General features: G+C 36.6%; 1 protein-coding gene across 1 annotated transcript in view; it reads right to left on the bottom strand.

Annotated features, from left to right (window-relative positions):
- Window positions 1–23,269, bottom strand: part of LOC145260469 (cysteine-rich venom protein latisemin-like) — a 63,643-nt gene that overhangs the window by 34,968 nt on the left and 5,406 nt on the right. Inside the window, exons 2-7 of the mRNA XM_080118557.1 lie at window positions 22,337–22,548; window positions 18,956–19,002; window positions 16,771–16,846; window positions 11,634–11,725; window positions 8,043–8,133; window positions 461–597 (exon numbers count right to left, since the gene is read on the bottom strand). Of these exons, the coding sequence (XP_079974683.1) occupies window positions 461–597; window positions 8,043–8,133; window positions 11,634–11,725; window positions 16,771–16,846; window positions 18,956–19,002; window positions 22,337–22,364 (471 nt within the window). The 5' untranslated portion in view covers window positions 22,365–22,548. The remainder of the gene's footprint in view (window positions 1–460; window positions 598–8,042; window positions 8,134–11,633; window positions 11,726–16,770; window positions 16,847–18,955; window positions 19,003–22,336; window positions 22,549–23,269) is intronic.

Here is a 23,269-nt window from a genome sequence, read left to right as displayed (position 1 = left end):
TCAGGTTAAATTCAAGATTCACGATATCTTTTGCAATACATTACAAGGAAAACATTTGAGAAAAAATATAATTGGAAATTACCCGGGGGTTTATGTAATAATTTTAAAATGTACAAAAAAAAACAAATCTCTTATTAAATATTCATAAATATTAAAAGAATCGGAATCGGAAATTGGATCGGAATTGGGAAAAATTTTGAAATCGTCCCATCACTAATGTGTGTGTGTGTGTGTGTGTGTGTGTGTGTGTGTGTGTGTGTGTGTGTGTGTGTGAATATGAATATAAACCAAACGAACACCATAGCGCAATATTATAATGATTGATAGTCACTCAAGCATGTTAGTGTGTATTCCGCAGCGAGCGAAGAAAACGTTTTATGATAATTCTTTAAAAATCGTAGAAAACAAGCTACATAATTTCGCATTAACTTGTCATTAGAATGACAATGCAAGTTCTTACCTGTCTGTAATGACCAATTTTACTGAAGAAGTTTGTGCCACGGAAATCGAAGGCCTTCTGTTCCTCCTGCCATTTGTTAATAACTGCTGTCCAGTTGACGCCGCTCAACCCCAAATTCTGTCCAGTGGTGTAACTGCCTGTAAATAAAGAAAAACATTTTATCAAGATGAGCAATATCTATACTGTTATGAGATACGTGAGTTTACATTATATTATACCATTAAACCATTAGCCTATATTATACCATTATATTAAGCCATTATATTAAACCATTAGATTTACAAGAAGGTTCTTGCGGGATTTTTAATTTTATTTTAAAGAGCGTTTTTCGCTCTATCTAATCGTTTAAATTATAATCATTTTAAAACAATTATGTCTTCTTTTCAGAACGTTGAATACAAGATGGAAAAAAAGCAAATTCGCACAATTTTTTATTTTATTCAAGCTAGGCCGAAAAGCTTCTGAAACAGCTCGCGATATCAATGAAAGGTTTGGCCCAGGAACCACTACTGAATGCACAGCACAATGGTGGTATAAAAAGTTTTGTGGTGGTGACGATGTTATCGGCCATCGGATGTTGACAACGATCAATTAAGAGCCTTAGTCGAAGCCAAGCCATGCACAACTGTTCGAGAAATTGCATTGTGAATTAGGCTAACGTATACAACGCTTTCCAAACACGTGAGAGATTGGAAAGACAAAAAAACTTGAAAAAGAGTTGCCTCACGAATTGGACAACCAAAAGAAACGCTGTTATAAAGTGTTATCTTCCCTTCTTTTACGCAATAAAAATGACCCGTTTTTACAACCAGGTTGTGACATGCGATGAAAAGTGGGTTCTTTACGACAACCACCTATGCTCAGCTCAGAGTTTAGACGCCGAAGCCAGAGTTGCACCAACAGAAGGCCATTCTGAATGTTTGGTGGTCTGCGACCGGTCTCATCCGTTACAGATTTTAATGCAGGCGAAACCATTACGGCGATGAAGTAGTGTCAGCAGATAGATGAAATGCATCAGAAACTTCGACAACAACACCCAGCATTGGTCAACAGAAACGGACTAATTCTCCTCCATGACAATGCCCGACCGTAAATTGCTAAACCAACCATGCAGAAGTTAAATGAATTGGGCAACGAAACTCTGCCTTATCCCTCATACTCTCCAGACCCCCCTCCTTACTGGCTACCACTTTTTTTAAGCATCTCGAAAACTATCTGCAACTTTAAAAACCTAAGCGATGTCAAAAACGCCTTCAGCGACTTCATCGTCATCAGAACGCAAAATTTTTAGATTACTGGCATAAATACACTTGTTTTGCGTTGGCAAAAATGTGTTGATTCGAATAGTGCTTATTTCAATCAATAAATATTTGTTTGAGCCGAGATATGTTCATCTGAATTTAAATATTAAAAAACACAAGAACAATCTTGTCAGCCTGATAGTAGAATACCCGTCCTAGGGCGGGTAAGTTTAATTTCGTCAAGCAGAACAGTTTAGCAACACATTTTAAACTTACAACCAAACTTTATTTCTAGAATCCTCATTCCAGTTTTGTCCAAAATCCATTACATGATTTCTAGAAAATATCTAGAAAACTTCTAGAAAATATCTACCATTTTTGGCACATTTTGTCCAAAATCCATTATATGATTTCTAGAAAATATCTAGAAAACTTCTAGAAAATATCTACCATTTTGGCACATTTTGCTCATATTGGTCGCTGCTCGAGAAATACCATGGCCGAGTCCGATGCTGAAAAGCACTGTAAGATGATGGAAAACGATGGATGGAGGGAAAAAAATTTGTTACTTTAAAGACGGATCGAGAAGTATTTGTTGGCATGTTCTATACTGAAGAGTAGCTGTCCCGTGATAATGTGTTCAACATATTGTAAATTTCTGGAAAGAAACTCGGTCTGTTGATAGTTCGTTTGGTTTTAGGTAGACAGAGGAAGAATAGGAGGTTCTTTGCAGTCAAGTTCTTGCTGTCAGTGTTTTATACGGATGAACAAGTGAGTGGAGTTTTTTTTTCCATAGAAATAACACTTAAGCAGAGAAAGACTAGCAACATTTTTTCTCTGAAAATAAAAAGCTATAGAGTACAGAAGAGATTTCCCCACTAAATGTGGAGTCAATTTATCTAAAATTCTCTTCTGTGATTGTAAGATCATCGACAGTCTAAAATCGAAGAACTACAGGACTGTTATGAAACCTGTTGCTTTATATAGCTCTGGGTTCTTGCCGACAACGAGGAAAATCGGACAAAAATTTGTTAATTATGGAACCAAAAATACTCCGATGGATGTCCGGAATTACACTGTTCAACTAACCGAAAGCGTTATGATGACTAACAATGACACCGTCGCGAAACTTGCCTTTACATTACATTTATATTTGCCAACATTCCACTGACGCCCTGATGCGCCGAATGGAGCGATTCCAGTACCTCCGCACGTAGTTTTCTGGGTATGAGGATTTTATTTTCCATTATCGTCACCTCTTCCAAGCAATATAATTCCTCTTTCATATGCCTAAACCGGCGAATTGTCTCCGGCAGTTCGTTCCAAGATTTAGGGAAACCATTTTGCATGAATTCGGAGAGGGTACGGTATTCCTAGTCAGTAGCAGCTGCAGCCACAATCCTGTCCCATGTTATTGCCCTTAATTTGGGATCCTGCTCATAGGTGGAGTTATATGACGCTCTTATGGCACTATCCATGGTTTGTGCGATGTCCTTTTCGTTTGCTTCCCCCTGGCTTAACGTTACTGAGCATCTCGATGTACAGTCTCGTGCCGCATTGAGTTTGCCAGGGAGATGCTTTATTCGATATTTGTACATCAAGGACCGTTCTTTGAAGTTGAACAGTCTTGGTTTCTTTATGTCCTCCAGTGCTTTGTCCTAGAAGATCTTCACCAAGAGCTTATGGTCCACGGTAACAGCTCTGGGCATCCCAAAACGAACATGCGGCATGTTAGTCCGTAGACTAATGCCAATGCCTCTCCTTCAACTGGTGCGTATCGGGACTCTGCGTCATTAGTAAACCTCCAGTAGTCCTCACCACACTTCGGTTCGGCTTCGGTGGCACAGTTGCAGTGCTTCTGAAAAAGAAAATATCTCAAGCCGTCGACAAGCAAGTTGGTCTGTTCACTTTGAAGGTTCTTACACTGTTCTCGATCTGTTCTGTGATCCTTCTTTTCGACTCTTTGAAGATTCGATTGAGTGTACTGTCCCAGTAGAACTTTCGATTTTTTGTCTTCAGCAGCTCCCGGAACAGGGCCATTACTTTGGCCTGAGAAAAAGTGTAGGCTTCCTGGTTTACCATTCCAAACCAGGATCTTATCAATTATAATTTTTGGCGTAAGAAAATTCCGCATTGCTTCAGTTATTTTTTTGGTGGTTTCTTCCGTTATCATGAACCTGGAAAAATTTCATCTCTTTTTCCTCGGAGTGAAATTTCTTGGGGTTGAATACGATACCATTTTTGCTGCAGTTATTTAGTTACCCCATAGTATGCCAAAATAATGTTTCAATAGAGTCACCCCATAGTATCGTATCGTCTATACATCTTGTTTTCCTGGGCATATTTACAGTGATATTGTCGAACCTGCTTATATATGCGTCTCCTGGTGCTTGAATCTTTGTGGTGCCCGAAGATAACGGTATCTACCCTATTTCATGATGAAGGTAGTTGCATCTTTTGCTGATAGAACAGGGTTAGGCTATGATAGCCATTCCATGCATCCAAGACGGTTTTTCTAGTTTTTGCAGGCACCAGCGATGCCTGGTTGAAAGGAAACTGTATGATGGATTTCTCATAGAGGAGCGGCGTTGAGCTTTTGTAGGTCTACCGTACGCCTCGGTGACCCGTCCTTTTTCGGTGCAACCACCATTCTAGAGCACCATGTAGTAGATGTACCCACTGGTACAGGTTCTATGATTCTCGATGCCACGTCTTGGTCGAGGTCCTCTTTGACTCTTTTTTTCCAATGGTGTGGGACCGGGATGGGGGTGTGAACAGCTGAGGGTTTGGCCCCCGGTATGAACGTGATGTCCATGGGTTTTCCTTTCATCGCCTGCAGCCGTTGATGTGGGCATACATTAAATGCACTGAACTGAAAATGCTCTTTCATCCATCGTTCCAATCGGGACCTGTTTTCTTCCGTAGGGGCAAAAGGGATACTGTCCAGCTTAGATGGGACATTAGTTCTTTGTGGGCACCCACATGGTGCCTTTTTGCCGTCGCTAGTTGTCACGTTCTGCTGTGAAGTTGTTTCTGGAAAATCCTCTGGTACCAGACCAAGGTCTTTTAGGGCTGACTCGGACACGCAGAAATCTTATGTATTTTTTTATACGTATATAATTCCACGGATCCTTCTGATTTTAGAAAATATCACACCTTTTATGTTTAGTAGATTTTCTGTAGTTCCCCGAATTCAGTGACTGGTCGGTACTAGATATTTGTCTGGAAACTTCAGAATGTTTTTGATTTCTGGTCCGTTAGAGCATGTCTGTGCCCCAGTGTCTGCGATCGCATCAATCCGATGAGTATGGAGGGCAGCTGGCCCTATGTAGATGCGCCCGAATTCCACATGGGCCTCTGGAATCGGAGTTATCTCTACTGTCAGGGTTGGTGCTAGATCAGGAGTACCTCTTCGGAACTTATTTTTGTTCCAAATAAGGTACAGCACGGCCTTTGGTTATGTCAGTTTGGCTTCACCTTTCATTTTTATTTGTCCATCTTGGCAAATCATCTGGTTACGACCCTTTTTGTGTCCTTGGGTAGTGAGAGTTCTAGATTCTGTTCCGACCACTCCCACTGTAGATCTGTTGGTGGACCTCTGTCACAATTTCGGCAGACCTTTTTTAAATGTCCGGTCAAACCGCAATTGTGACAAGTCATCTTTACTGTTGGGCAGCCCTTTTGTCCTTTTGAGCTGTAAGGGTGTGTGCTCTTCCCACACCATTTACAGGGTTCAGTGTCTCTTGAGGCTGATACGGTCTGGTTCTCCCAAGCAATGCGTGCGTGCGTGTGTGTGTGTGTGTGTGTGTGTGTGTGAAGGAAAAAAGTTCAACAATTCATTTGTTGGAAAAGTCTTTAAATTTGGATATATATATATATATATATATATATATATATATATATATATATATATATATATATATATACAAATTGGTCCTGCTGGAGAGTGGGGCAAAGCTAAAGAAAAGTTCATAAAAGAAAAAAATGAAACAAACATAATGCCTTGTGGGGTGTGTTAGTATGGCCCCCTCGCGACCTTGATCTAAGTTATAGATCGCCCACTGTTTTCCGGGGAACCGAAAATAGGCATGATGATCTCTAGTTGGGATTGGGGTGATTTATTAGTGGGGTGAGGATTTGAGGAGAGGAAATGGGGATGTAAGGTGACCTCCTTGTGGTGGAATTCCAGGGAAAAAATGAAGTTAGTGCATAGGTTGGTCCAACTCGGAGGTTCTCTAATACCAAAAAACAAAACATGAACGGGATCTCATTTGTATCACCAGTCAAGAATCTTTTTTTTTTTCAAGAGTCTAGATCTAATCTAGTCTAGCGGGATGGGTTCCGAAGAACCAGGACCGCGTGTGCTATGCTTTACGGGGGGCACGAATTTAAATCTGGCTCCACGACAGATGCAAAAACTAATGTCATACACCCACCCCTTATCGAAGTCCACTCAAGACAACCTCCTCCAATCGCATCTGATCTTCACTTTAAGCAAATGTTTTAAGTAAACAATCAGATCCCGATTTGGAACAGATGTTCCCTCGTAGACCTTTTTGAGGCAGATGATCCAAATCACCATCCTCGTTACTGCTAGAATGGCCAGAAAAAAAACGTTCGTTTCTCGCTGGGCAGCGGCGGACCCATGTTGTTCACAAAGTATGTTGCGTCCAGGACAAGCGGGCGCTCGGCATCAATGCGAGCCATTACCTCTCTGACATACTCCAAAAGCCCCTGGAGTCGGCTGCAATAGTAAAAAACATGCTTGACTGTTTCAAGCATGCGTTCATCGCAGCACTGACACCAGGCCTGGATATCTGCTTCGTAGATGTGAAGTTTGACAAAGAGGGGCAGCACATTTCGGGCCAGTCGCCAGGTAAGGGAAAATTTCAAGTTATTTAGAAAGTCCCGCCCCGGTGCCCAATTCCACTGTGCCTGGTATCCACCACTAGTTCCCGATAAAGTCTCTTCCTAGGCTGTGTGAGGACATTGGTCCCCGGCAAAGCTCTAAGTGATGACGTAAAATATTAGGTCATGTTTTTAGAGTTTGAAACAGTGTTTTAGAGCAATTAGTCGACGGTGTGTGCAGATAGTACATATATATCAACAATGTAAAAATCTGGGAAAATCTCGGTTGAGTCTGTCCATCAATAAATTCTTAAGTTAGATAAGAAAGAATTAATTGTAGTGTATATATTACTAGCCTGGGTGTCAGGCGTTGCCCGGGTGTTTAGAGGTGTGTGTTGAGCAAAAAAACAAAAAGTGTAAATAGGCAGGCAGGCTCGATTCCGTACCGCGGAAGAGGAAAAGTATGTGAAAAAAATGTGACGTCTTTGCCGTTGCGGCCATCGCAAAACCGAAAGTGACGAAGGTTTAAATTAAGGCTAATCAATCAAAAAGAGGGAATGACTTCCGAAAATATCGACGAAAAAGCGACCTCTCCTTGTAGAAAAGTGCCCAGTTGAGGGGGAAGGAATTAATGTTTTTAGCCAATTTTTCAATATTTGTCGTCCGAAGGGCCATGTTTAAAAACAATACCGATCTCGTTACAATTCGTCGCCTCTGTCGAAGTTTTAGGTAGACATACAAACATACATACATACATACATACATTTAAACAGACAGGCGCGATTTATATTATAGATAAAAAAAAAGAAGAATCTTAGAATATCTTTTTAAGGAATAATCTTTCTGTCTCTCCCCTCTTTCGAAGGATCTTCCCCGATCAATAAAATCTTTAAATCGTCAACAGTTTCATTGCATTCATGCATGAATTTTATTCGTCTAGAGTAATTGAAATCAAGCCACTGGACGATCAGTAATATAAAACAACGGTCATACCCAGAGAAGCGCCGGTTAAAAGAAGGAAGGCAGACATACGTATGTACAAAGACTTTGAAACACAAAAAGATGAAAAAAAATTTTTTAAGACAGCAAAGTTACTCAGTAACACGCAACAACAGTCAGTAAGGATTCTCGTACATTGTCTCTCTGTGTTCTCCCTGCGGCCTCCTTTTGTGCAATCGAGCAGCGAGATTTTGTACATGAGCAGCAAGATTTTGCGTCACTTTGCGAGACTGCTAGTTATAAAAGTTGTGGGGGCTCGCCATTTTGATTCTTTCTTCCCTTCTCTTACAGCTTGATTCCACATAACGCACATTCGCGCGGATGCTTTAACAGCAATAAGCGTGCAGCAGGTGGGCGTTTGTCGAACGCACAAGCAGCACACGCATGTGTGAAAAGACCATGCGCTCACATGCCCGAGTGCCATCAATGAACATTTCTCTCTCATATTATTATTATTGAAATATTGCAATTGATACGAGCAAAGTAAAACTTACCAGGAACAGTTCGTTGCAGCGTTTTATCGTGAAGGTATTTACAGTTATTTGCCCATTTTTGAGCCAGAAAAGCCAACTCATCATCCCAGTACTGAAACAAGAAATCGGTGAGCAATAAAAACAAATCCATTTTACAAACATTGAATGATTAACTATTAAGCCGGAACGGATTTCTCAGAAGAGGGAAAGGGCTTGAAATGTAAAATACATAGAGAGATAAAAATACGACATGCAGTGTATGTAATCTAATATATAAATGGCAGTTGTCTGTGTGTTTGTATATCTGTATGTCCGGCCAAAAGTCCAAAACTACTAACCAAAAACTCAACATTTATATTTTCTTGATCGGCATCACTCCAGATGTATAAAATCTAAAATTTAGAAAATATATTTATTCGTTAGGAGTAAACTGAGCCTGGTTTTGTTAGGGACTTAAAAAAAGGGAGAGAGGCAGAGAAATAGAGATAGAAGATTTAATACAAAGATGATACACATAGTATTTAAATTCTATTTAGTTTTTATATGTGGCCAAAGACAATGCTGGGTATTTTGGCTAGTAATATTTATTTTCTAACCTGTCTTTCCTAAGATATCATCAGTTGAACCTGGAAAGTTTTCTCGAAGTTGGGAAGGTCCGAGGATCAAAAACTCTCAAAATACAAAATCCTAGTGAGTGTTTAAATTTTTAAACCAGTATTTGTTTAGAAAATTTTAGTTGACCCTGGAACGGTATCTATGAGGATCCGATGATTAAAAAAAAAGAAAAGAAAAAACAATACGAAATCCTAGTAAACATATTTTTTCCAACCAGTATTTGTCGTAGAATTAGTGGTTGAACGGAAACAGTTTTTCGAGGGTATGAATGATAAAATGCGTCATAACACGTAAACATATATATTTTCGAACCAGTTTTTGTCGAGACAACGTTGATTAACCTTAGAACGTGTCGTCGTATCGGTTTGACCAGTCCTTTTCGTTTACAAACATCGCACGCCTTTTCCAACAATCGCAGGCGTTAAGCCAGGTCCTGAAAACACACTTAAAACACACTCATTACAACTTACACCTCTTCCGCCGCGTCTAGTCAAATACCAGTATCCAAATGTTGACCAATATCTATGTAAATTGATTGTAATCAATCAACATCCCAGATAATTTTGATTGCAACAAATTTAGTCATTATAGCCATCTTATTGTTACTCATGGGTTTTGCTACCACAAGACGCAACACAAGTTCGGGAAGGTGGTAAAAGTAAAGCCAGCGCCCCGAAAGGAGAAGCACTCTGCCGATTTAAAAATTGCCTGAGCAGCCCTTTCGGTATTCCCCGGTAGAGGAATAAACTTGGGAAAAAAATTAATGCACATTTTTTTTAATTATTTCTGTTCTTTACATCTGTTATATTTACCGAACAATTTTTTTCTCTGCCTGTTTTCCGCCGAAGCAGGGTTGATTTAGCAGTTTTATTTTATATATATATATATATATATATATATATATATATATATATATATATATATATATAAACTTTCTATAAATAGTTTTTGTTTTATTTTTGTTTTAACACTTGTGTTATCATGATAAAAAAAACTAATGAGAATTTTTATGATATAGATTTCTATAAATGGTGTCTTTTTGAAATAATACATGTCTTTCGCAATTTTTATGACATATAATTGTCATAAATAATGTATGATGGCTTTTTTATTAACACTTCTCTTTTTATAAAAAAAAAAAAAAAACAACTTATTTTAAACATTTGTACGAGGCCCGTCTAAAAAGTATCCGACCTTAGGCCAGAAAAAATATTCCACATACCTGACAGGGTAGACCCCTTGTGCTTGTCCACACTTAGCCCACCGATCCTTCTACTGCTGGAAACACCTCTGGGATCTTCTTTTGGAATGGTGTTTATCTCCGCCGTCGCGTTCTGCATCATCTCTTCTCTACTCTCAAAACGAGGTTCGTTTAGTTTGCGTCTTCAATTTCAGAAACAACTAGAAGTAGCAGGAGCCATGTCTGGAGAGTAGGGATGTTGGCGAACAACTGGAATTCCACGTTTGGCAAAGAGATGTTTGATCAAATGGGATGAATGTACGGGGGCGTCGACGTCTTGCGGTGTCCAAATTTTCGCAGTCCACATGTCTGGACTTTTTCACCGAACTGTGTCACAGACACGCCGAAAAACATCTTGATAGTACTCCTTTGTAATTGTCCGTCCTTCCAATACGTATTCATGATGCACAATTCCAGGGATATCAAAGAAGATAGTCAGCATCACCTTGATTTTGCTTCGCTCCTGTCGCGGTTTCTCGGCCTTGAAGATGCGGGATGCTTCCATTGCGACCACTCTCTTTCTGTTTATGGGTCGTACCCGTACACCCATAACTCATCCCCAGTTATCACGACTTCGGGTTGTTTTCAAAATTGAAGACGCCGCTAAAAGGATTTTGTTTTGGAAGTAGAGAAGAGATGACGCAGAACGCAACGGCGGAGATGAACACCATTGCAAAAGAAGACTTCCAGAAGAACTTGTTTTGGACTATTGTTCTCATCTTGAGTGTTATTTGTGCTACACCGACCGAAACGTTACACAAAAAACAAAACAAGTAATGCATTTAACTTTAATATTAATGAGTATATACACGGTGGAACGATAAAATTGTTGCCCTAGAAAAGACGACATATTCCATTTCCGTTTGATGAAAGCCGTTTTTTTGTTTTTGTTTTGTTTTGTTTTTGTTTTTTTGTTTTTTTTTTTGGGGGGGGTTGTGGCAGACCATCTACTAGTTTGCCACTTATGTCCAAATCCCAAGAGCGATAGGAGCTCTCTATCAGGTCTGAAAGTGATACAATGTTCAAGCGAGATCGGGGATGCGCCGCTGTACAACTTACGCTCTCTAGCGATTCAAGTTATGACAACGGAACCTTTGTAAGCACACTCAAAATGCAAATCCAGACAGTTAAACGTTTGAGGACACAGCTCAATGAAGTTTCCGGCCACGTTTATGGTAGCAAGACTCGGCGCCATCCTACAAGTCCAAAGAGACCCAGGCTTGGCTCCAGAAGGAGTGATACGACTTTGTACTCTTCTCTCACTGGCTCCCTTCTCCCCCAACCTGAACTTGTTGGGCTACTTTGTTTGGTCATACATCGAGAACATCACCAACATAACCTCCCACAACACCAAAGCCAACCTGATCGCCGCCATCCGCCAAGTATTCGCCGAGCTCCTATCGGCACTTGTTGAAAAGACATGCTCCCAGTTCCGGACTTGTATCGAGGCGTTAATTGAGGCTGAAGTCGGTTACATTAAATATATGTCAGCTCTACTACATAATCAAGTTACCTGAATTGATTTTTTTAAAAAAAGTTTTAAAATAAAGTTGTAGTGTTGCTTTCTTTAGGGCGACAAATTTATCGTTCCATACTGTATTCTTTTTATATCCTTAATAGTTTTTAAGATATTTAATGTCCAAACGTGTCATGACTTGTGGAACGCCCTGTATTTTAGTTTTGAAGAAACAGAATTAAAATAATAATAAAAAAGAATCCATAAAAAGTATGTTCACGTGAAAAAAAATGTGTCTTACCAGTTTCATCATCACACAAGCTGGGGGTGACACCGCAGCCCTAATCTCATTATGAAGATCGACTATAATTTTCTTTTCCGCATCCGTAACACCTGCAATTTATAAAATAAAATAGGTGTGTTATCCTCAAAGTTATGCATGTCTTTGTCTACTTCTGTCTTCTACTGACCGTTGTGCTTCACGATGGATGCCCTGGAAAAGTCCCTTCTGATTAATGGTTACCAATTTTAAAATAAGCAAACGAACTTGATTGTTTTTTTTTGTTTGTTTCTTTGTTTTTTTCTTTGTCTTTTTTCTTTCTTTTTTTTCGGCATAACAGAAGTTCCTTGCCCTTCAGATCAAGATCACAGTGTAGTATATGTTCTGGTGCTACACTTTACCTTTTTCTATCTTCGATCAGTGGAGGAAAATCTTTCATGACCGAAACAATTTTTCATGATCGAAACAATTTTTATTTGGGGGGGGGGGGATTTTCCCCCACATTAAAAACTGACCTTGTTTCTAACTCTGCTATTGTGGAGAGGCAAGTAAATAAAAACATTAATTAGCATCGACTTCAGTAAATGTGTACTTTAACTGCAATTCAACACTCACTGACTATGTTCTGGGTTTTCGGGGCTGCTAAAAAACGAATATCACAGTCAAACTTGAGGCGGACACGTACTTTTCTGGATATAAAAACATTTTTTCCAATATATTACTTAACTAATTTCATTGGCCTTTGCCATTCTTAACATGGGAGAGCGTGTTTTGTAACGCGCTTGCGCATTAGTACTTGTTCAGTTGGAAGAAAACATGGCTGACAGTGTAAACTTAATGGATTATATTGGATAATAAAGGTCTTAATATTCAGAAAACTATTTGTCTGCTTCAAATGTAAATGTGATATTCGTTTTCAGCATACACAAAAATCTATAAAAGATGTCAATTTAACGGTTGAAGTTAAAGTAAATTAGAAAAACAAACGCAGAACGGTCAGCAGAAAATAAGTAAACAAAGACAGGCTGAACTTGAGGATAACCAATAATCGATTGGCGTAATCGCATATTTATCTATCCAAGCGACTTCTTGTCCGATGTAACTTAATCTGAAGACCCTCAACTTAACCAAAATGTAGGTCAACACATAGGAATATCCGAAAAAATCGATTTTCATTGAAATATGCTCATCTATGGATGCATTTTTAAAAATAGATGTTTATTTACAGATATAATTCATATTGAAAGCATTTTTTAAGATAATAATTTTTTTTTTAAAATAAAGATTCATCTTTATATCTTAAGATTCTATTGCTTGCATTGGTTTTCTTCGATATATTTTTAATCAGAATTCTTTCTAGAAATATAAGTGCTTACGGGAAGGATTACGTGAAGGTTTTTTGGAAACAATTAGATTCGAACGTGGAATACCCAGATCGTTAGTCCATATCGTTAGCCACTTTGAATCTCGTCACCTCCAAAAGAATGTTTAATGAGAATGTGTGTGTGTGTGTGTGTGTGTGTGTGTGTGCGTGTGCGTGTGCGTGTGTGTGTGTGTGTGTGTGTGTGTGTGTGTGTGTGTGTGTGTGTGTGTGAATTTAAAAAATTATATAATGAATTAAAACAAATTAAATACATGGAACATAATAAGACCGAGCTATTCAGATTAAGTCGTACCGTTTACTACGGATGACTTCCAAAACAGGAAGTTGCTTAAATCGGTAAATATGCGATTAGGCCGAATAACAGGTGTATTACAAATAAAAAAAAAGACAGTAATATAAAACGGGAATATATATGTATAGGAAAACGGACACCTTTGGTATTTCTCCGACTTCCATATTGAGTGGTAACACATTTGAAAACTTTTATTCACTCCGAAACAAGACAAATTGCCATTGAGATATGAGACCAGATGTATAGGAGGCATCCTAAGTCGTGAGTTATGCAGCCAAGATGTTTGTTCACATCACATTTAAATATCTGCATGTCGGTAGAGTCGGTAGAGGGGAAACGGGGAACAGGAAGGGAAATTTACAAAATAATTATTTGTATAAATTTATTATTCAAACCCAGATTATTTACTGATATTTTATTGTGTTAGAGTAGTATCCCTCAGGTGCCTCCTGCTAATATATATATATATATATACTACTAATAATAATAATTAGTAGTAGTAGTAGTAGTAGTAGTAGTAGTAGTAGTGATAATAATAATAATAATAATAATAATAATAATAGTCAAAATAAAAAATAATTATTCTGATTTCATTTATCAACGTCTCTCTGGAAAGGGGTGGGATTCATTTCCAGAGGATTTCCCTTAATCCCGGCTCCAAACCAGGAGCTTAAAAGATCAAGGATTTTTCTAAGGATGTTGGTGGTACCTACAATAGCAGAGGTCTGAAGGCCACCTAAAACATCGGGTTGGTTGGTTGGTTGTTTTTGTTTTACGGCATATCAACCTTTTTCAGGTTATTTAATGCCAAATCCAAAGATTTTTTAATAGAATATATTTGTTGTTTTCACGTCGGTTTCTATTTAACCCATAGTTGTGACCCTAACAGGTACTACCACTCCGGGTCAGAGTGGACCTGGGAGCAATGGTAATTAAAGGGTGGCTCCACACTCCCCAAAGCCCGCAAGCTAGGGCCTCACCACTGGATATAGTTTAAGGTCATATCCAGGACCTAAAACATCGGGGATTTGTAGTTTTTTCAATTGTCTTTCCAGGCGATTTGATACTACTCCTAGTGTATCAACTATGACCAAGATTATTTATGTTTTAACCTCGTGTATACGCCCTATCTCCAAGGCCAATCGAGCATAATTGCTCCACTTCTCATTCTCTTTCTCTCTCATATTCCTGTCCCAGGATACTGAAAAGTCTACAATCTGCCAGTTTTTTTAAACTTTGTCAATGACAACCAAATCCGGACGATTATGTTCCAATTGCTTGGTCGTTATGACACTTTTGTCTCACCATACCTCTACCTTGCCATTCTCACTTGTTCTCATTTCATCAGGCACCTCCTCAAATTATTTTCCAGCACACTTCACCCTAACCTTCTTACACACCTCCCAATATATCCGGAGTCACATGCGATCATGTCTTTTGCGGTACTCTCTCTGGGCCAGTCCACTACATCCTGCTGCAAGGTGAGCAATTGACTCTGATCCGGCATTCTGCAGCAACTTCCTCTCCTAGAACCATTTTTGAACAATCGTATTCCTAATGCCTGCTCTTGTGCTGCACAAACAAAAGTTTCAGTACTTGTAGCCAGATACCCAGCTCTAAGCCATTGCCATGATCATTCATCGGCCACTTTTGCTATATCCTGAAAAAACCTTCCATGCATTTTCTTCCTAGCCAGTTCCTCTGCCTGTTCTATATCCATACGTTTCACATAATCAGCCTTGGTCTCACATACCTCCACTTCATTGGCCACAACCTTAAGCATCTCTCCTCACTTCTAACCACATGCTCCTTCAACAACATCTCCTCGGTTCTAACACAATCTTTTACACTTTTCAATCATCTCCCACCGTCTTTGCTCTTTTGATACAGCCTTGCTACGCTACTTTGAATGTGAAATATACCAAACATTGCTAAAACTTTTCTTGTTTTGATATCCATGGCATGCAACTCCTTGTCAGATCATTCTAAAATTCCCGCACTGTATCTTAAAACACTGACTGCCCAAGCATTCACTGCTTTCGTTAGGTTTACTCCATACAGTTTCGACTTTGCAATTAGTTTCACTCTTCTAAGATACTCCTTCCCGACTTTCTCCTTCATTTCTCTATGCATGATGCCTACACCCTCCAACACTCCTAAATACTTATACCCTGTTATACTTCTATTTCTTTCGTGATTTCTCCATTTGGCAGCACTATTCCATTCGAATGAACATTTACTCCTCTTTTCATCACCAGCACCGCACATTTACTAATCCCAAACTCCATCCCAATGTTTTCTGAGTATGTCCCCACAAGTTCTACCAGTCTCTCCATTTCCTTTTCATTTCTACCGAATATTTTCAAATCATCCATAAACAGTAGATGGTTGAGGCGTCTGTCACCAGATCCAAAGTTATACCCCAGTTTTTCTCTCTTCAAGAGGATGCTCAGTGGCATCATTATCATTACAAAAAGAAGTGGAGATAACGAGTCTCCTCGAAATATTTCACATTTTATGCCAAACTGCCCCATCACCTCTCTGTTTGCTGTCAGCACCGTTTTCCATTGAGCCATACTTGTCTCCAAAAGCCCTACCACATTCTCAGCAACCTTCATCGTCAATAGTGTTTCACGTATCTATGAATGAGGAACCATGTCATAAGCTTTTCTGTAATCGATCCATGCTACACTCAGATTCCCCCTCTTGTTTTTTGCATCCTGCAAAATGCTTTATCAATTAGTAGTTGCTTCTTGGTACCTCTTAAGCCTTTCCAACACCCTTTCTGTTCGTCAGGGAAAACACCATTACTTTCAAGATGCTCATGATTTTTTTTCTGCAAAGATTCCAGTTAACAGTTTTCACATTAGTGATAGACATGTAATTGGGCTATAATTATTGGCATCTGTTTCCTTTTCAGGATCTTTCCTAATCAGTGTTGTTCTTCACTTAACAAGCCAATCAGGGACATCTCCCGACTCTACAACCCTTGGCAGGGCAGCAGCTATAAGTGGATAAAGGCATTGAAACTGTTTAAATCAGAAGCCCATCACTCCATCTGGACCAGGTGCCTTCCAGTTTTTCATCCTTCTTCACGTCATCAATGGTTATCTCAACGTTCTGTGTTTTCAGCTAGACGAGAAACACTCGTCCAGCTGAAAACACTATCAATAATTCCCCCCACTCTTTATCTGTGTCTAAACCTAATCGTAGATTCCATGAACAAAGTTTCTTTCTTAGAACTGCACACCTGTGGAACTCTCGACCTTTTGCCTGCTTTCCAGCTGGCTATAATAAGGTCGTCTTCAAGTCCAACGTAAACAAGTTCTTGATGAGCCGTTCCCCTTAAGTAATCCAATTTATCAAATTTCCACTAACAATGATTACGACATTATACGCTTATTAACCCTTATGCTCGAGTGGCCTCTGGGCTTTGATAAGTGGTGACTCCTTTGTAAAAAAAAAAGTTGAAGAAAACTTACCACCAGAGATATATGCTTCAGATTTCGGAATACAAGCGGTATGGTCCATAATTCCTTGATACTTCAATGGACAATTCTAAAAAATAAATAACGTAAACGAAATGTATTATCTATAATATCAATCCCAGCTGTTTGTTTAAATGTATGTATGTATGTATGTATGTATGTATGTATGTATGTATGTATGTATGTCTAAAACTTTCGACAGAGCCGACGGATTTTCAAGAGATCGGTATCGTTTTGAAACTCGACCCTTCGAACGACAAATATCAAAAAATTGGCTAAAAACATTAATTCCTTCACTCTTAACTGGACACTTTTCTACCGGGAGGGGGCTCTTTTTTCGCCGATATTTTCGAAAGTCACCCCTCATTTCGATTGACTAGCCTTAATTTAAACCTTCATCTCTTCCGGTTTGGCGATGTACGCAACAGAAAAGACGTCACATTTTTTTTTCTGCCTGCCTACTACCACTTTTTTTTTCTTCTCAACACACACCTCCAAAACACCCGGTCAACGCCGGCCACCCAAGTTAGTTATAACTAAAAAGCAACCCCGGTGTTTCCCAGGTAGAATATTAGATCGGTGCAAAAGTTTTAGCCGATTTAAAAATTTCATCTTAACCGTTAAATCTTAAATTGTTATTGAGTCTTTCAAACAGTGTACCCTTTTTTATTACACACGCATTCGACAGACTCCATAAACTGTAATCAGACACATAAACATCATTTTCACTTAACTCCAAACACGTCATGCTATGACTTACCACCACCATGGCATATAAGAGCAAGAAAAAAAACTGTCCAATTTTCTGAACATTAATATTTTATTATTCGAAAATTAGAGGAAAAAATTTCATTTTTATTTTTGACTATCCTGGATGCCCGGCTTTTCTCGGATGTTTGGAGGTGTGTGTTGAGCAAAAAAAATTTATATATATATATATATATATATATATATATATATATATATATATATATAAGACGAAACGTTGATATATATATATATAAAAATATATATATATATATAAATAAATAAAAAAATATATATATAAATATATATATATATAAGACGAAACGTTGATATATATATAAATATATATATAAATAAAAAATATATATATATAAATAAAAAAATATATATATAAATATATATATATATAAATATATATATATATATATATATATATATATATATATATATATAGAGAGAGAGAGAGAGAGAGAGATAGAGAGAGACAGAGAGAGAGAGAGAGAAGACGAAACGTTGATGAACACATAATACGGTTTGTTCCTTTTTATTTCTCTATTTTGTCGGAATACTATTTCAATTATTTTCATATATATATATATATATATATATATATATATATATATATATATATATATATATATATATGTATATATATATATGTATATATATATATATATATATTTGTTTATTGTTATATAAACATGCTCACATCCCGCTGCTACAAATAGCCACTTGTTTCAATCAAACAACAGATATCATCAGGCAGCGACTTGACTATTCAAAAGTTCAATGAATAATCTTATGATTATTCATTGAACTTTTGAATAGTCAAGTCGCTGCCTGATGATATCTGTTGTTTGATTGAAACAAGTGGCTATTTGTAGAAGCGGGATGTGAGCATGTTTATATAACAATAAACAAGTATTATCAGCTCTTTTTATTGAGCACTATCTAACAACCTCGTTGAATTCATTAGTCCATTACTTTTGAATATAAAAAACCCGAGTATATATATATATATATATATATATATATATATATATATATATATATATATATATATATATATATATATATATATAACAACGATCTTTGCTCTCTATAACTTGAATTCCATCTGCGATGTCTTGCTTGTAATATTATTTAGGTTTTTATGTGAAAGTAGATTGGGATTGGAAGAAGTGCCGTAAAAGGCGTCAGCTTGCTTTAGTCTCCTGGTTGGCAAAAGAGAAAATAAACTAACTGTTAACCCTTTTTAATAAAAACAAAACATATCGTTTGCCAATTGTTGGCTGCTGTGATTTTTTTTTTTTTTTTTTTTTTTTGTTTAAACGTTTCGGCACTTTCCAGCGATTTAAGTAAACTCCTTGGAATATGCCAACGATTCGTATTTGCATAAAGTAAAAGTAGCTGAAGAGAATTCAATACTTACGTCACCTTCAATTGAAGCTAAAAGCGTTGGCGAAATTATGAAAATTCCTGCAAATAGAATAACATACATAACTTTGAATAAAGCCAACAAAAGTCATGTATGTGATAGACGATTCTTCATAATATAGAATTAATTAATTATATATATATATATATATATATATATATATATATATATATATATATATATATATATATATATATAATGAATAAATGACAAAAATCTATATGCCAAAATTCATGATGTTGACCATCTTATAATTTATTGCTTTAATTGAGTTGACATTCACTTGACACTTACAATTCTTGACAGTATGTTTCGTAGCATTAAATCATTCACTTAATTATTATATCAATCAGTGAATCTATTATGCCCTTAACTTATCAGAAGAACTTTCTAAGTTCAAAATGGCGTAATGTAGGCAAACTATAAGGTATTTGCAGCTTGTCTTCCAATTTTCGGATTTTTTAATCATGTTCAAACGCATTTTATTTCCTTTTGGGGATTGATTGTTGCTATTTCTTCTGATGGGTTAAGGGCAAAATTTTGTTTTAGAAGCAAAACATCGACTTCAGCTCCGTTGTTGGAATTAAAAAATAATAAACGTAATTTTTCATATGTGTTTTCATGTTTATTCGCTAGATAAAAATGTACAAATATTTTTTTTACTGTAGAAATGTGTTTTTATGACGGAATAAAATTTTGCGCACACCAAAATGGCGGATTGAAATCTGGTGTTCCAGAAAAGAATTACCCATTATTTTACCTTAATGTATATTTGAAACTGATCTTCCACTCTAAATATTAAAATGATTGTTTTTCTTTCCGTAAAGTTTTTTTAAGGGTTTCACATGTAATCACTTATAAAAATAATATTTCTTTTCAGAATGATGATTTAGCTGAGAGTGATAATCTAAAAAATTGTCATTATTATTATGCTTAGTGGGACCAGTGGAAATTCCACAGGGGACTCATTCATATGTAATATATTGATGTTGGCATTCTGTAAATGTTCAGTATAAATGGAGATGCTCTGATATTATTGTAGAGCTTTTGTTAAAACTACAAAAGTATTTATCCAAGCTAGCGTAGCCCGGTCATAAAGTACGCTTAAATATGATATTTTAATTTATGCAGATTTCGTATATATTATTATAAATTTAATGTTCTATCGATTTTTATATGTTATTAAGTTGTGATTTTAAAAATAAAAAAATATATATCCATGTGATTTGGCTGCATCAGCTTGAATCGAAACATAAATATGTATATAATTTGAGTTCCTTCAGCTTTAATTGAAACCAAAACTTATGCCATTTTCTTATTCAGCAGCGCAAGAATACCCTAAATCAGTTGTAGAAATCTAGACAACAGTCAAAAATTAAAAAAATTGCTGCTCAATGTTATAAATTGTCCAACATGAATATATTGGAACTCGGAAAAAAAGTGATTGAGATTGTCGGACTGACTTCCTCATCTTGGTTGTTATCGTCACAACGTTTCGGCCGTGTTGCCCTCCAGCCTTCATCAAGTGTTTTGTATCGAAGTGGAGAACCGTTTGTTAGGAGTCTCGAACCCAACCCTTTATTATTATTATTATTATTATTACGGGGGTACCGTGTTCGGACTCCAGCTAGGCTCTGGGACATAGTTGCTGATTCTCTGTTTTGAATGTTACTTTTTCACTGCCTTCGTTCAGGATTGAACTCAGCACAAAATACAGACAATTACTATCGGAAAAAAAGGTCTTAAGTATTCAAACTAGATACATAGCTTAATGGATATTAGAAAATTACACTGTACTAACATTGTATTCCAGAGCAGTTATAAATTATTTAGCAACCACTAAACAGAAAACTGCTTTTTATCTAAAAGAATACGGCTATTCTTATTATTTGGATTCATCACAATACTGTTCTTATCTTGAGTTATTTTCGCAGCATTCCAGTCTATGTTGAAATTGGGAATCTTCTGGCGAACTCTAAAAATCAGCACGGAGTATCAAACAAAACCCTTTATTTAATCTACGGGCGTTCGAAATTCCGTGAAGATTCCCGAGTTCGACAAAATACGCCTGAAGAAGACCGGGGGTTACATTTACCGAAATGTTGTGAAAATAACACTTAACAGTAGTCCGTAGAATTCAAATAATGAGAATAACCAATCCTCATCTCAAAACTTCAGAAAGGTAAAATTACTGCTTCTCCACCAATTGCTACTACAGACGAGGCATTTATAAAAACCAAGCCGGATATCTATAATATAAAATTCACCTGTTTGTTTAAATGTATGTATGTATGTATGTATGTATGTATGTATGTATGTATGTCTGCCTGCCTAAAACTTTCGACAGAGAGGATGGATTTTCACGAGATCGGTATCGTTTTGAAATTCAACCCTTCGGATGACAAATATCGAAAAATTGGCTAAAAACATTAATTCCTTCATTCTCAACTGGGCACTTTTCTACAAGGAGGGGTTGCTTTTTCGCCGATATTTTCGATTGACTAGCCTTAATTTAAACCTTCGACACTTCTGGTTTGGCGATGGACGCAACGGCAAATATGTTACGTTTTTGTTTTCACGTTCTTGTCCTTCTTGGCAGTACATATTCGAACATACCTGCTTACTACCACTGTTATTTTTTGTTTGTTTGTTTTTTGTTGTTGTTTTTATTGTTTTTTTTGTTTTTTGTTTGTTTTTTGTTTTTTGTCTTTTTTTTTTTGTTTTTGTTCTACATACACCTCCAAACACCCGGGCAACGCCGGACACCCGGGCTAGTTTTTCAATAAAAGTCTTATAAGATTTAAAGAAAACAACAAAACATTGTTGTCTAAAAAAAACACTAATTTTTCTCTTACTTTTTCTTTATTATTTATTTAAAAGTAAAAAAAAGATTTGATGAGTTTTGTTGTTAAAACTCATGCCTTGTCTTTTTATAAGCACTTCATCTGCATTACGAGTTTTAGTAAAACAATCGTTATATTTCTAGATATAATTTTTTTTGTTTTTATAAGGCCCTGTGTTGTGTTTTTCGTAACTAATAAAACTAAAAAAAAATCAACCATAAAATAGATTCTACATACATAGTACAGGAAATACTTTTAAAGAAACAAATGTCCCTTCATTGAAATATTTTAAAAATGAAGTATCATTTGCTTAATATTTTTGTCATTAATCGATAATTATAACACGCCAATAATTAAGTGAAAGTAATTATGTAAGGTAGAATATACACATTTCTAAACACATCTTGTTATCTTTACCTCAATGAGAAATTAGAAATCATTAGATTTAGTGACATAAGAATATCTTAATAAACAAATCGGAATTTCTTTACATCGAAAAACTAAAGTAATTTAAAAACAGAAAATAACTCACCAATAATATATAATATAGTAACCTTCATCTTTTTTTTTTTTTTTTTTTGAGAAGTTTTGTTTTTCTTTTGTTGAATCGATACCTGTGTCACGGCCTTATATTAAGTTATGAACAATTGAACTCAGCTTTCTTCACTGCTTACAGTGCATTGAATAGGTTTTCCGTTGGACGTTGCTGACGCGATGAAAATGACACAAAGGATTCACCAAACCCTATCAAGAATAAAAAAGAAATGAGAAGAATACGGACAATATGAAAATTACGCACGCATATTATCAATTACATAAGAGTACACGCTCACCAAAATAACACTTACATATATACGCATATTCACACACACACACACACACACACACACACACACACACACACACACACACACACACACGCATGCACACGCTACACCTATAAACGATTATGCAAGAGTGAAGCTGGACTGAAGAGCCATTTACATGCATAGTGAACATGGACGTTCGCCGTCAACCTGAAGAGATGGTAAGCTTCTATCAAGAAGTGACAATCACACACGCGCGTGCGCGCACACACACACACACACACACACACACATATATATATATATATATATATATATATATATTACAATAGAAAAATGTGAGCATGGAAAGTAATATGGTTAAGCTTAAGCGTTGAAAAGTAAATCTAGAAAAGAAAAGGACAAGATATTCCAGCAAAAAAATTATAATAAATTTATAACTTAAAATATTGCAGCATTATAAATTGATTATATAATGTTATAAATTGAATTTTTAAAAAGTTTCTTAATATTGCAATATTTTAAGTTATAAATTTATTATATTCTTTACTAGAATATCTTGTCCTTTTCTTTTCCAGTGTAAACAACTAGTCCTTTATTTTTCCATGTTTAAGCTTAACCATATTACTTTCATGCTCGTATGTTTCTATTGTAATCCA

This window comes from Euprymna scolopes, chromosome 36 (assembly GCF_053919585.1).
Source record: "Euprymna scolopes isolate OS-2025 chromosome 36, ASM5391958v1, whole genome shotgun sequence".
Lineage (NCBI taxonomy): Eukaryota > Metazoa > Mollusca > Cephalopoda > Sepiida > Sepiolidae > Euprymna > Euprymna scolopes.
This window is presented reverse-complemented; position numbering and strand designations above follow the sequence as displayed.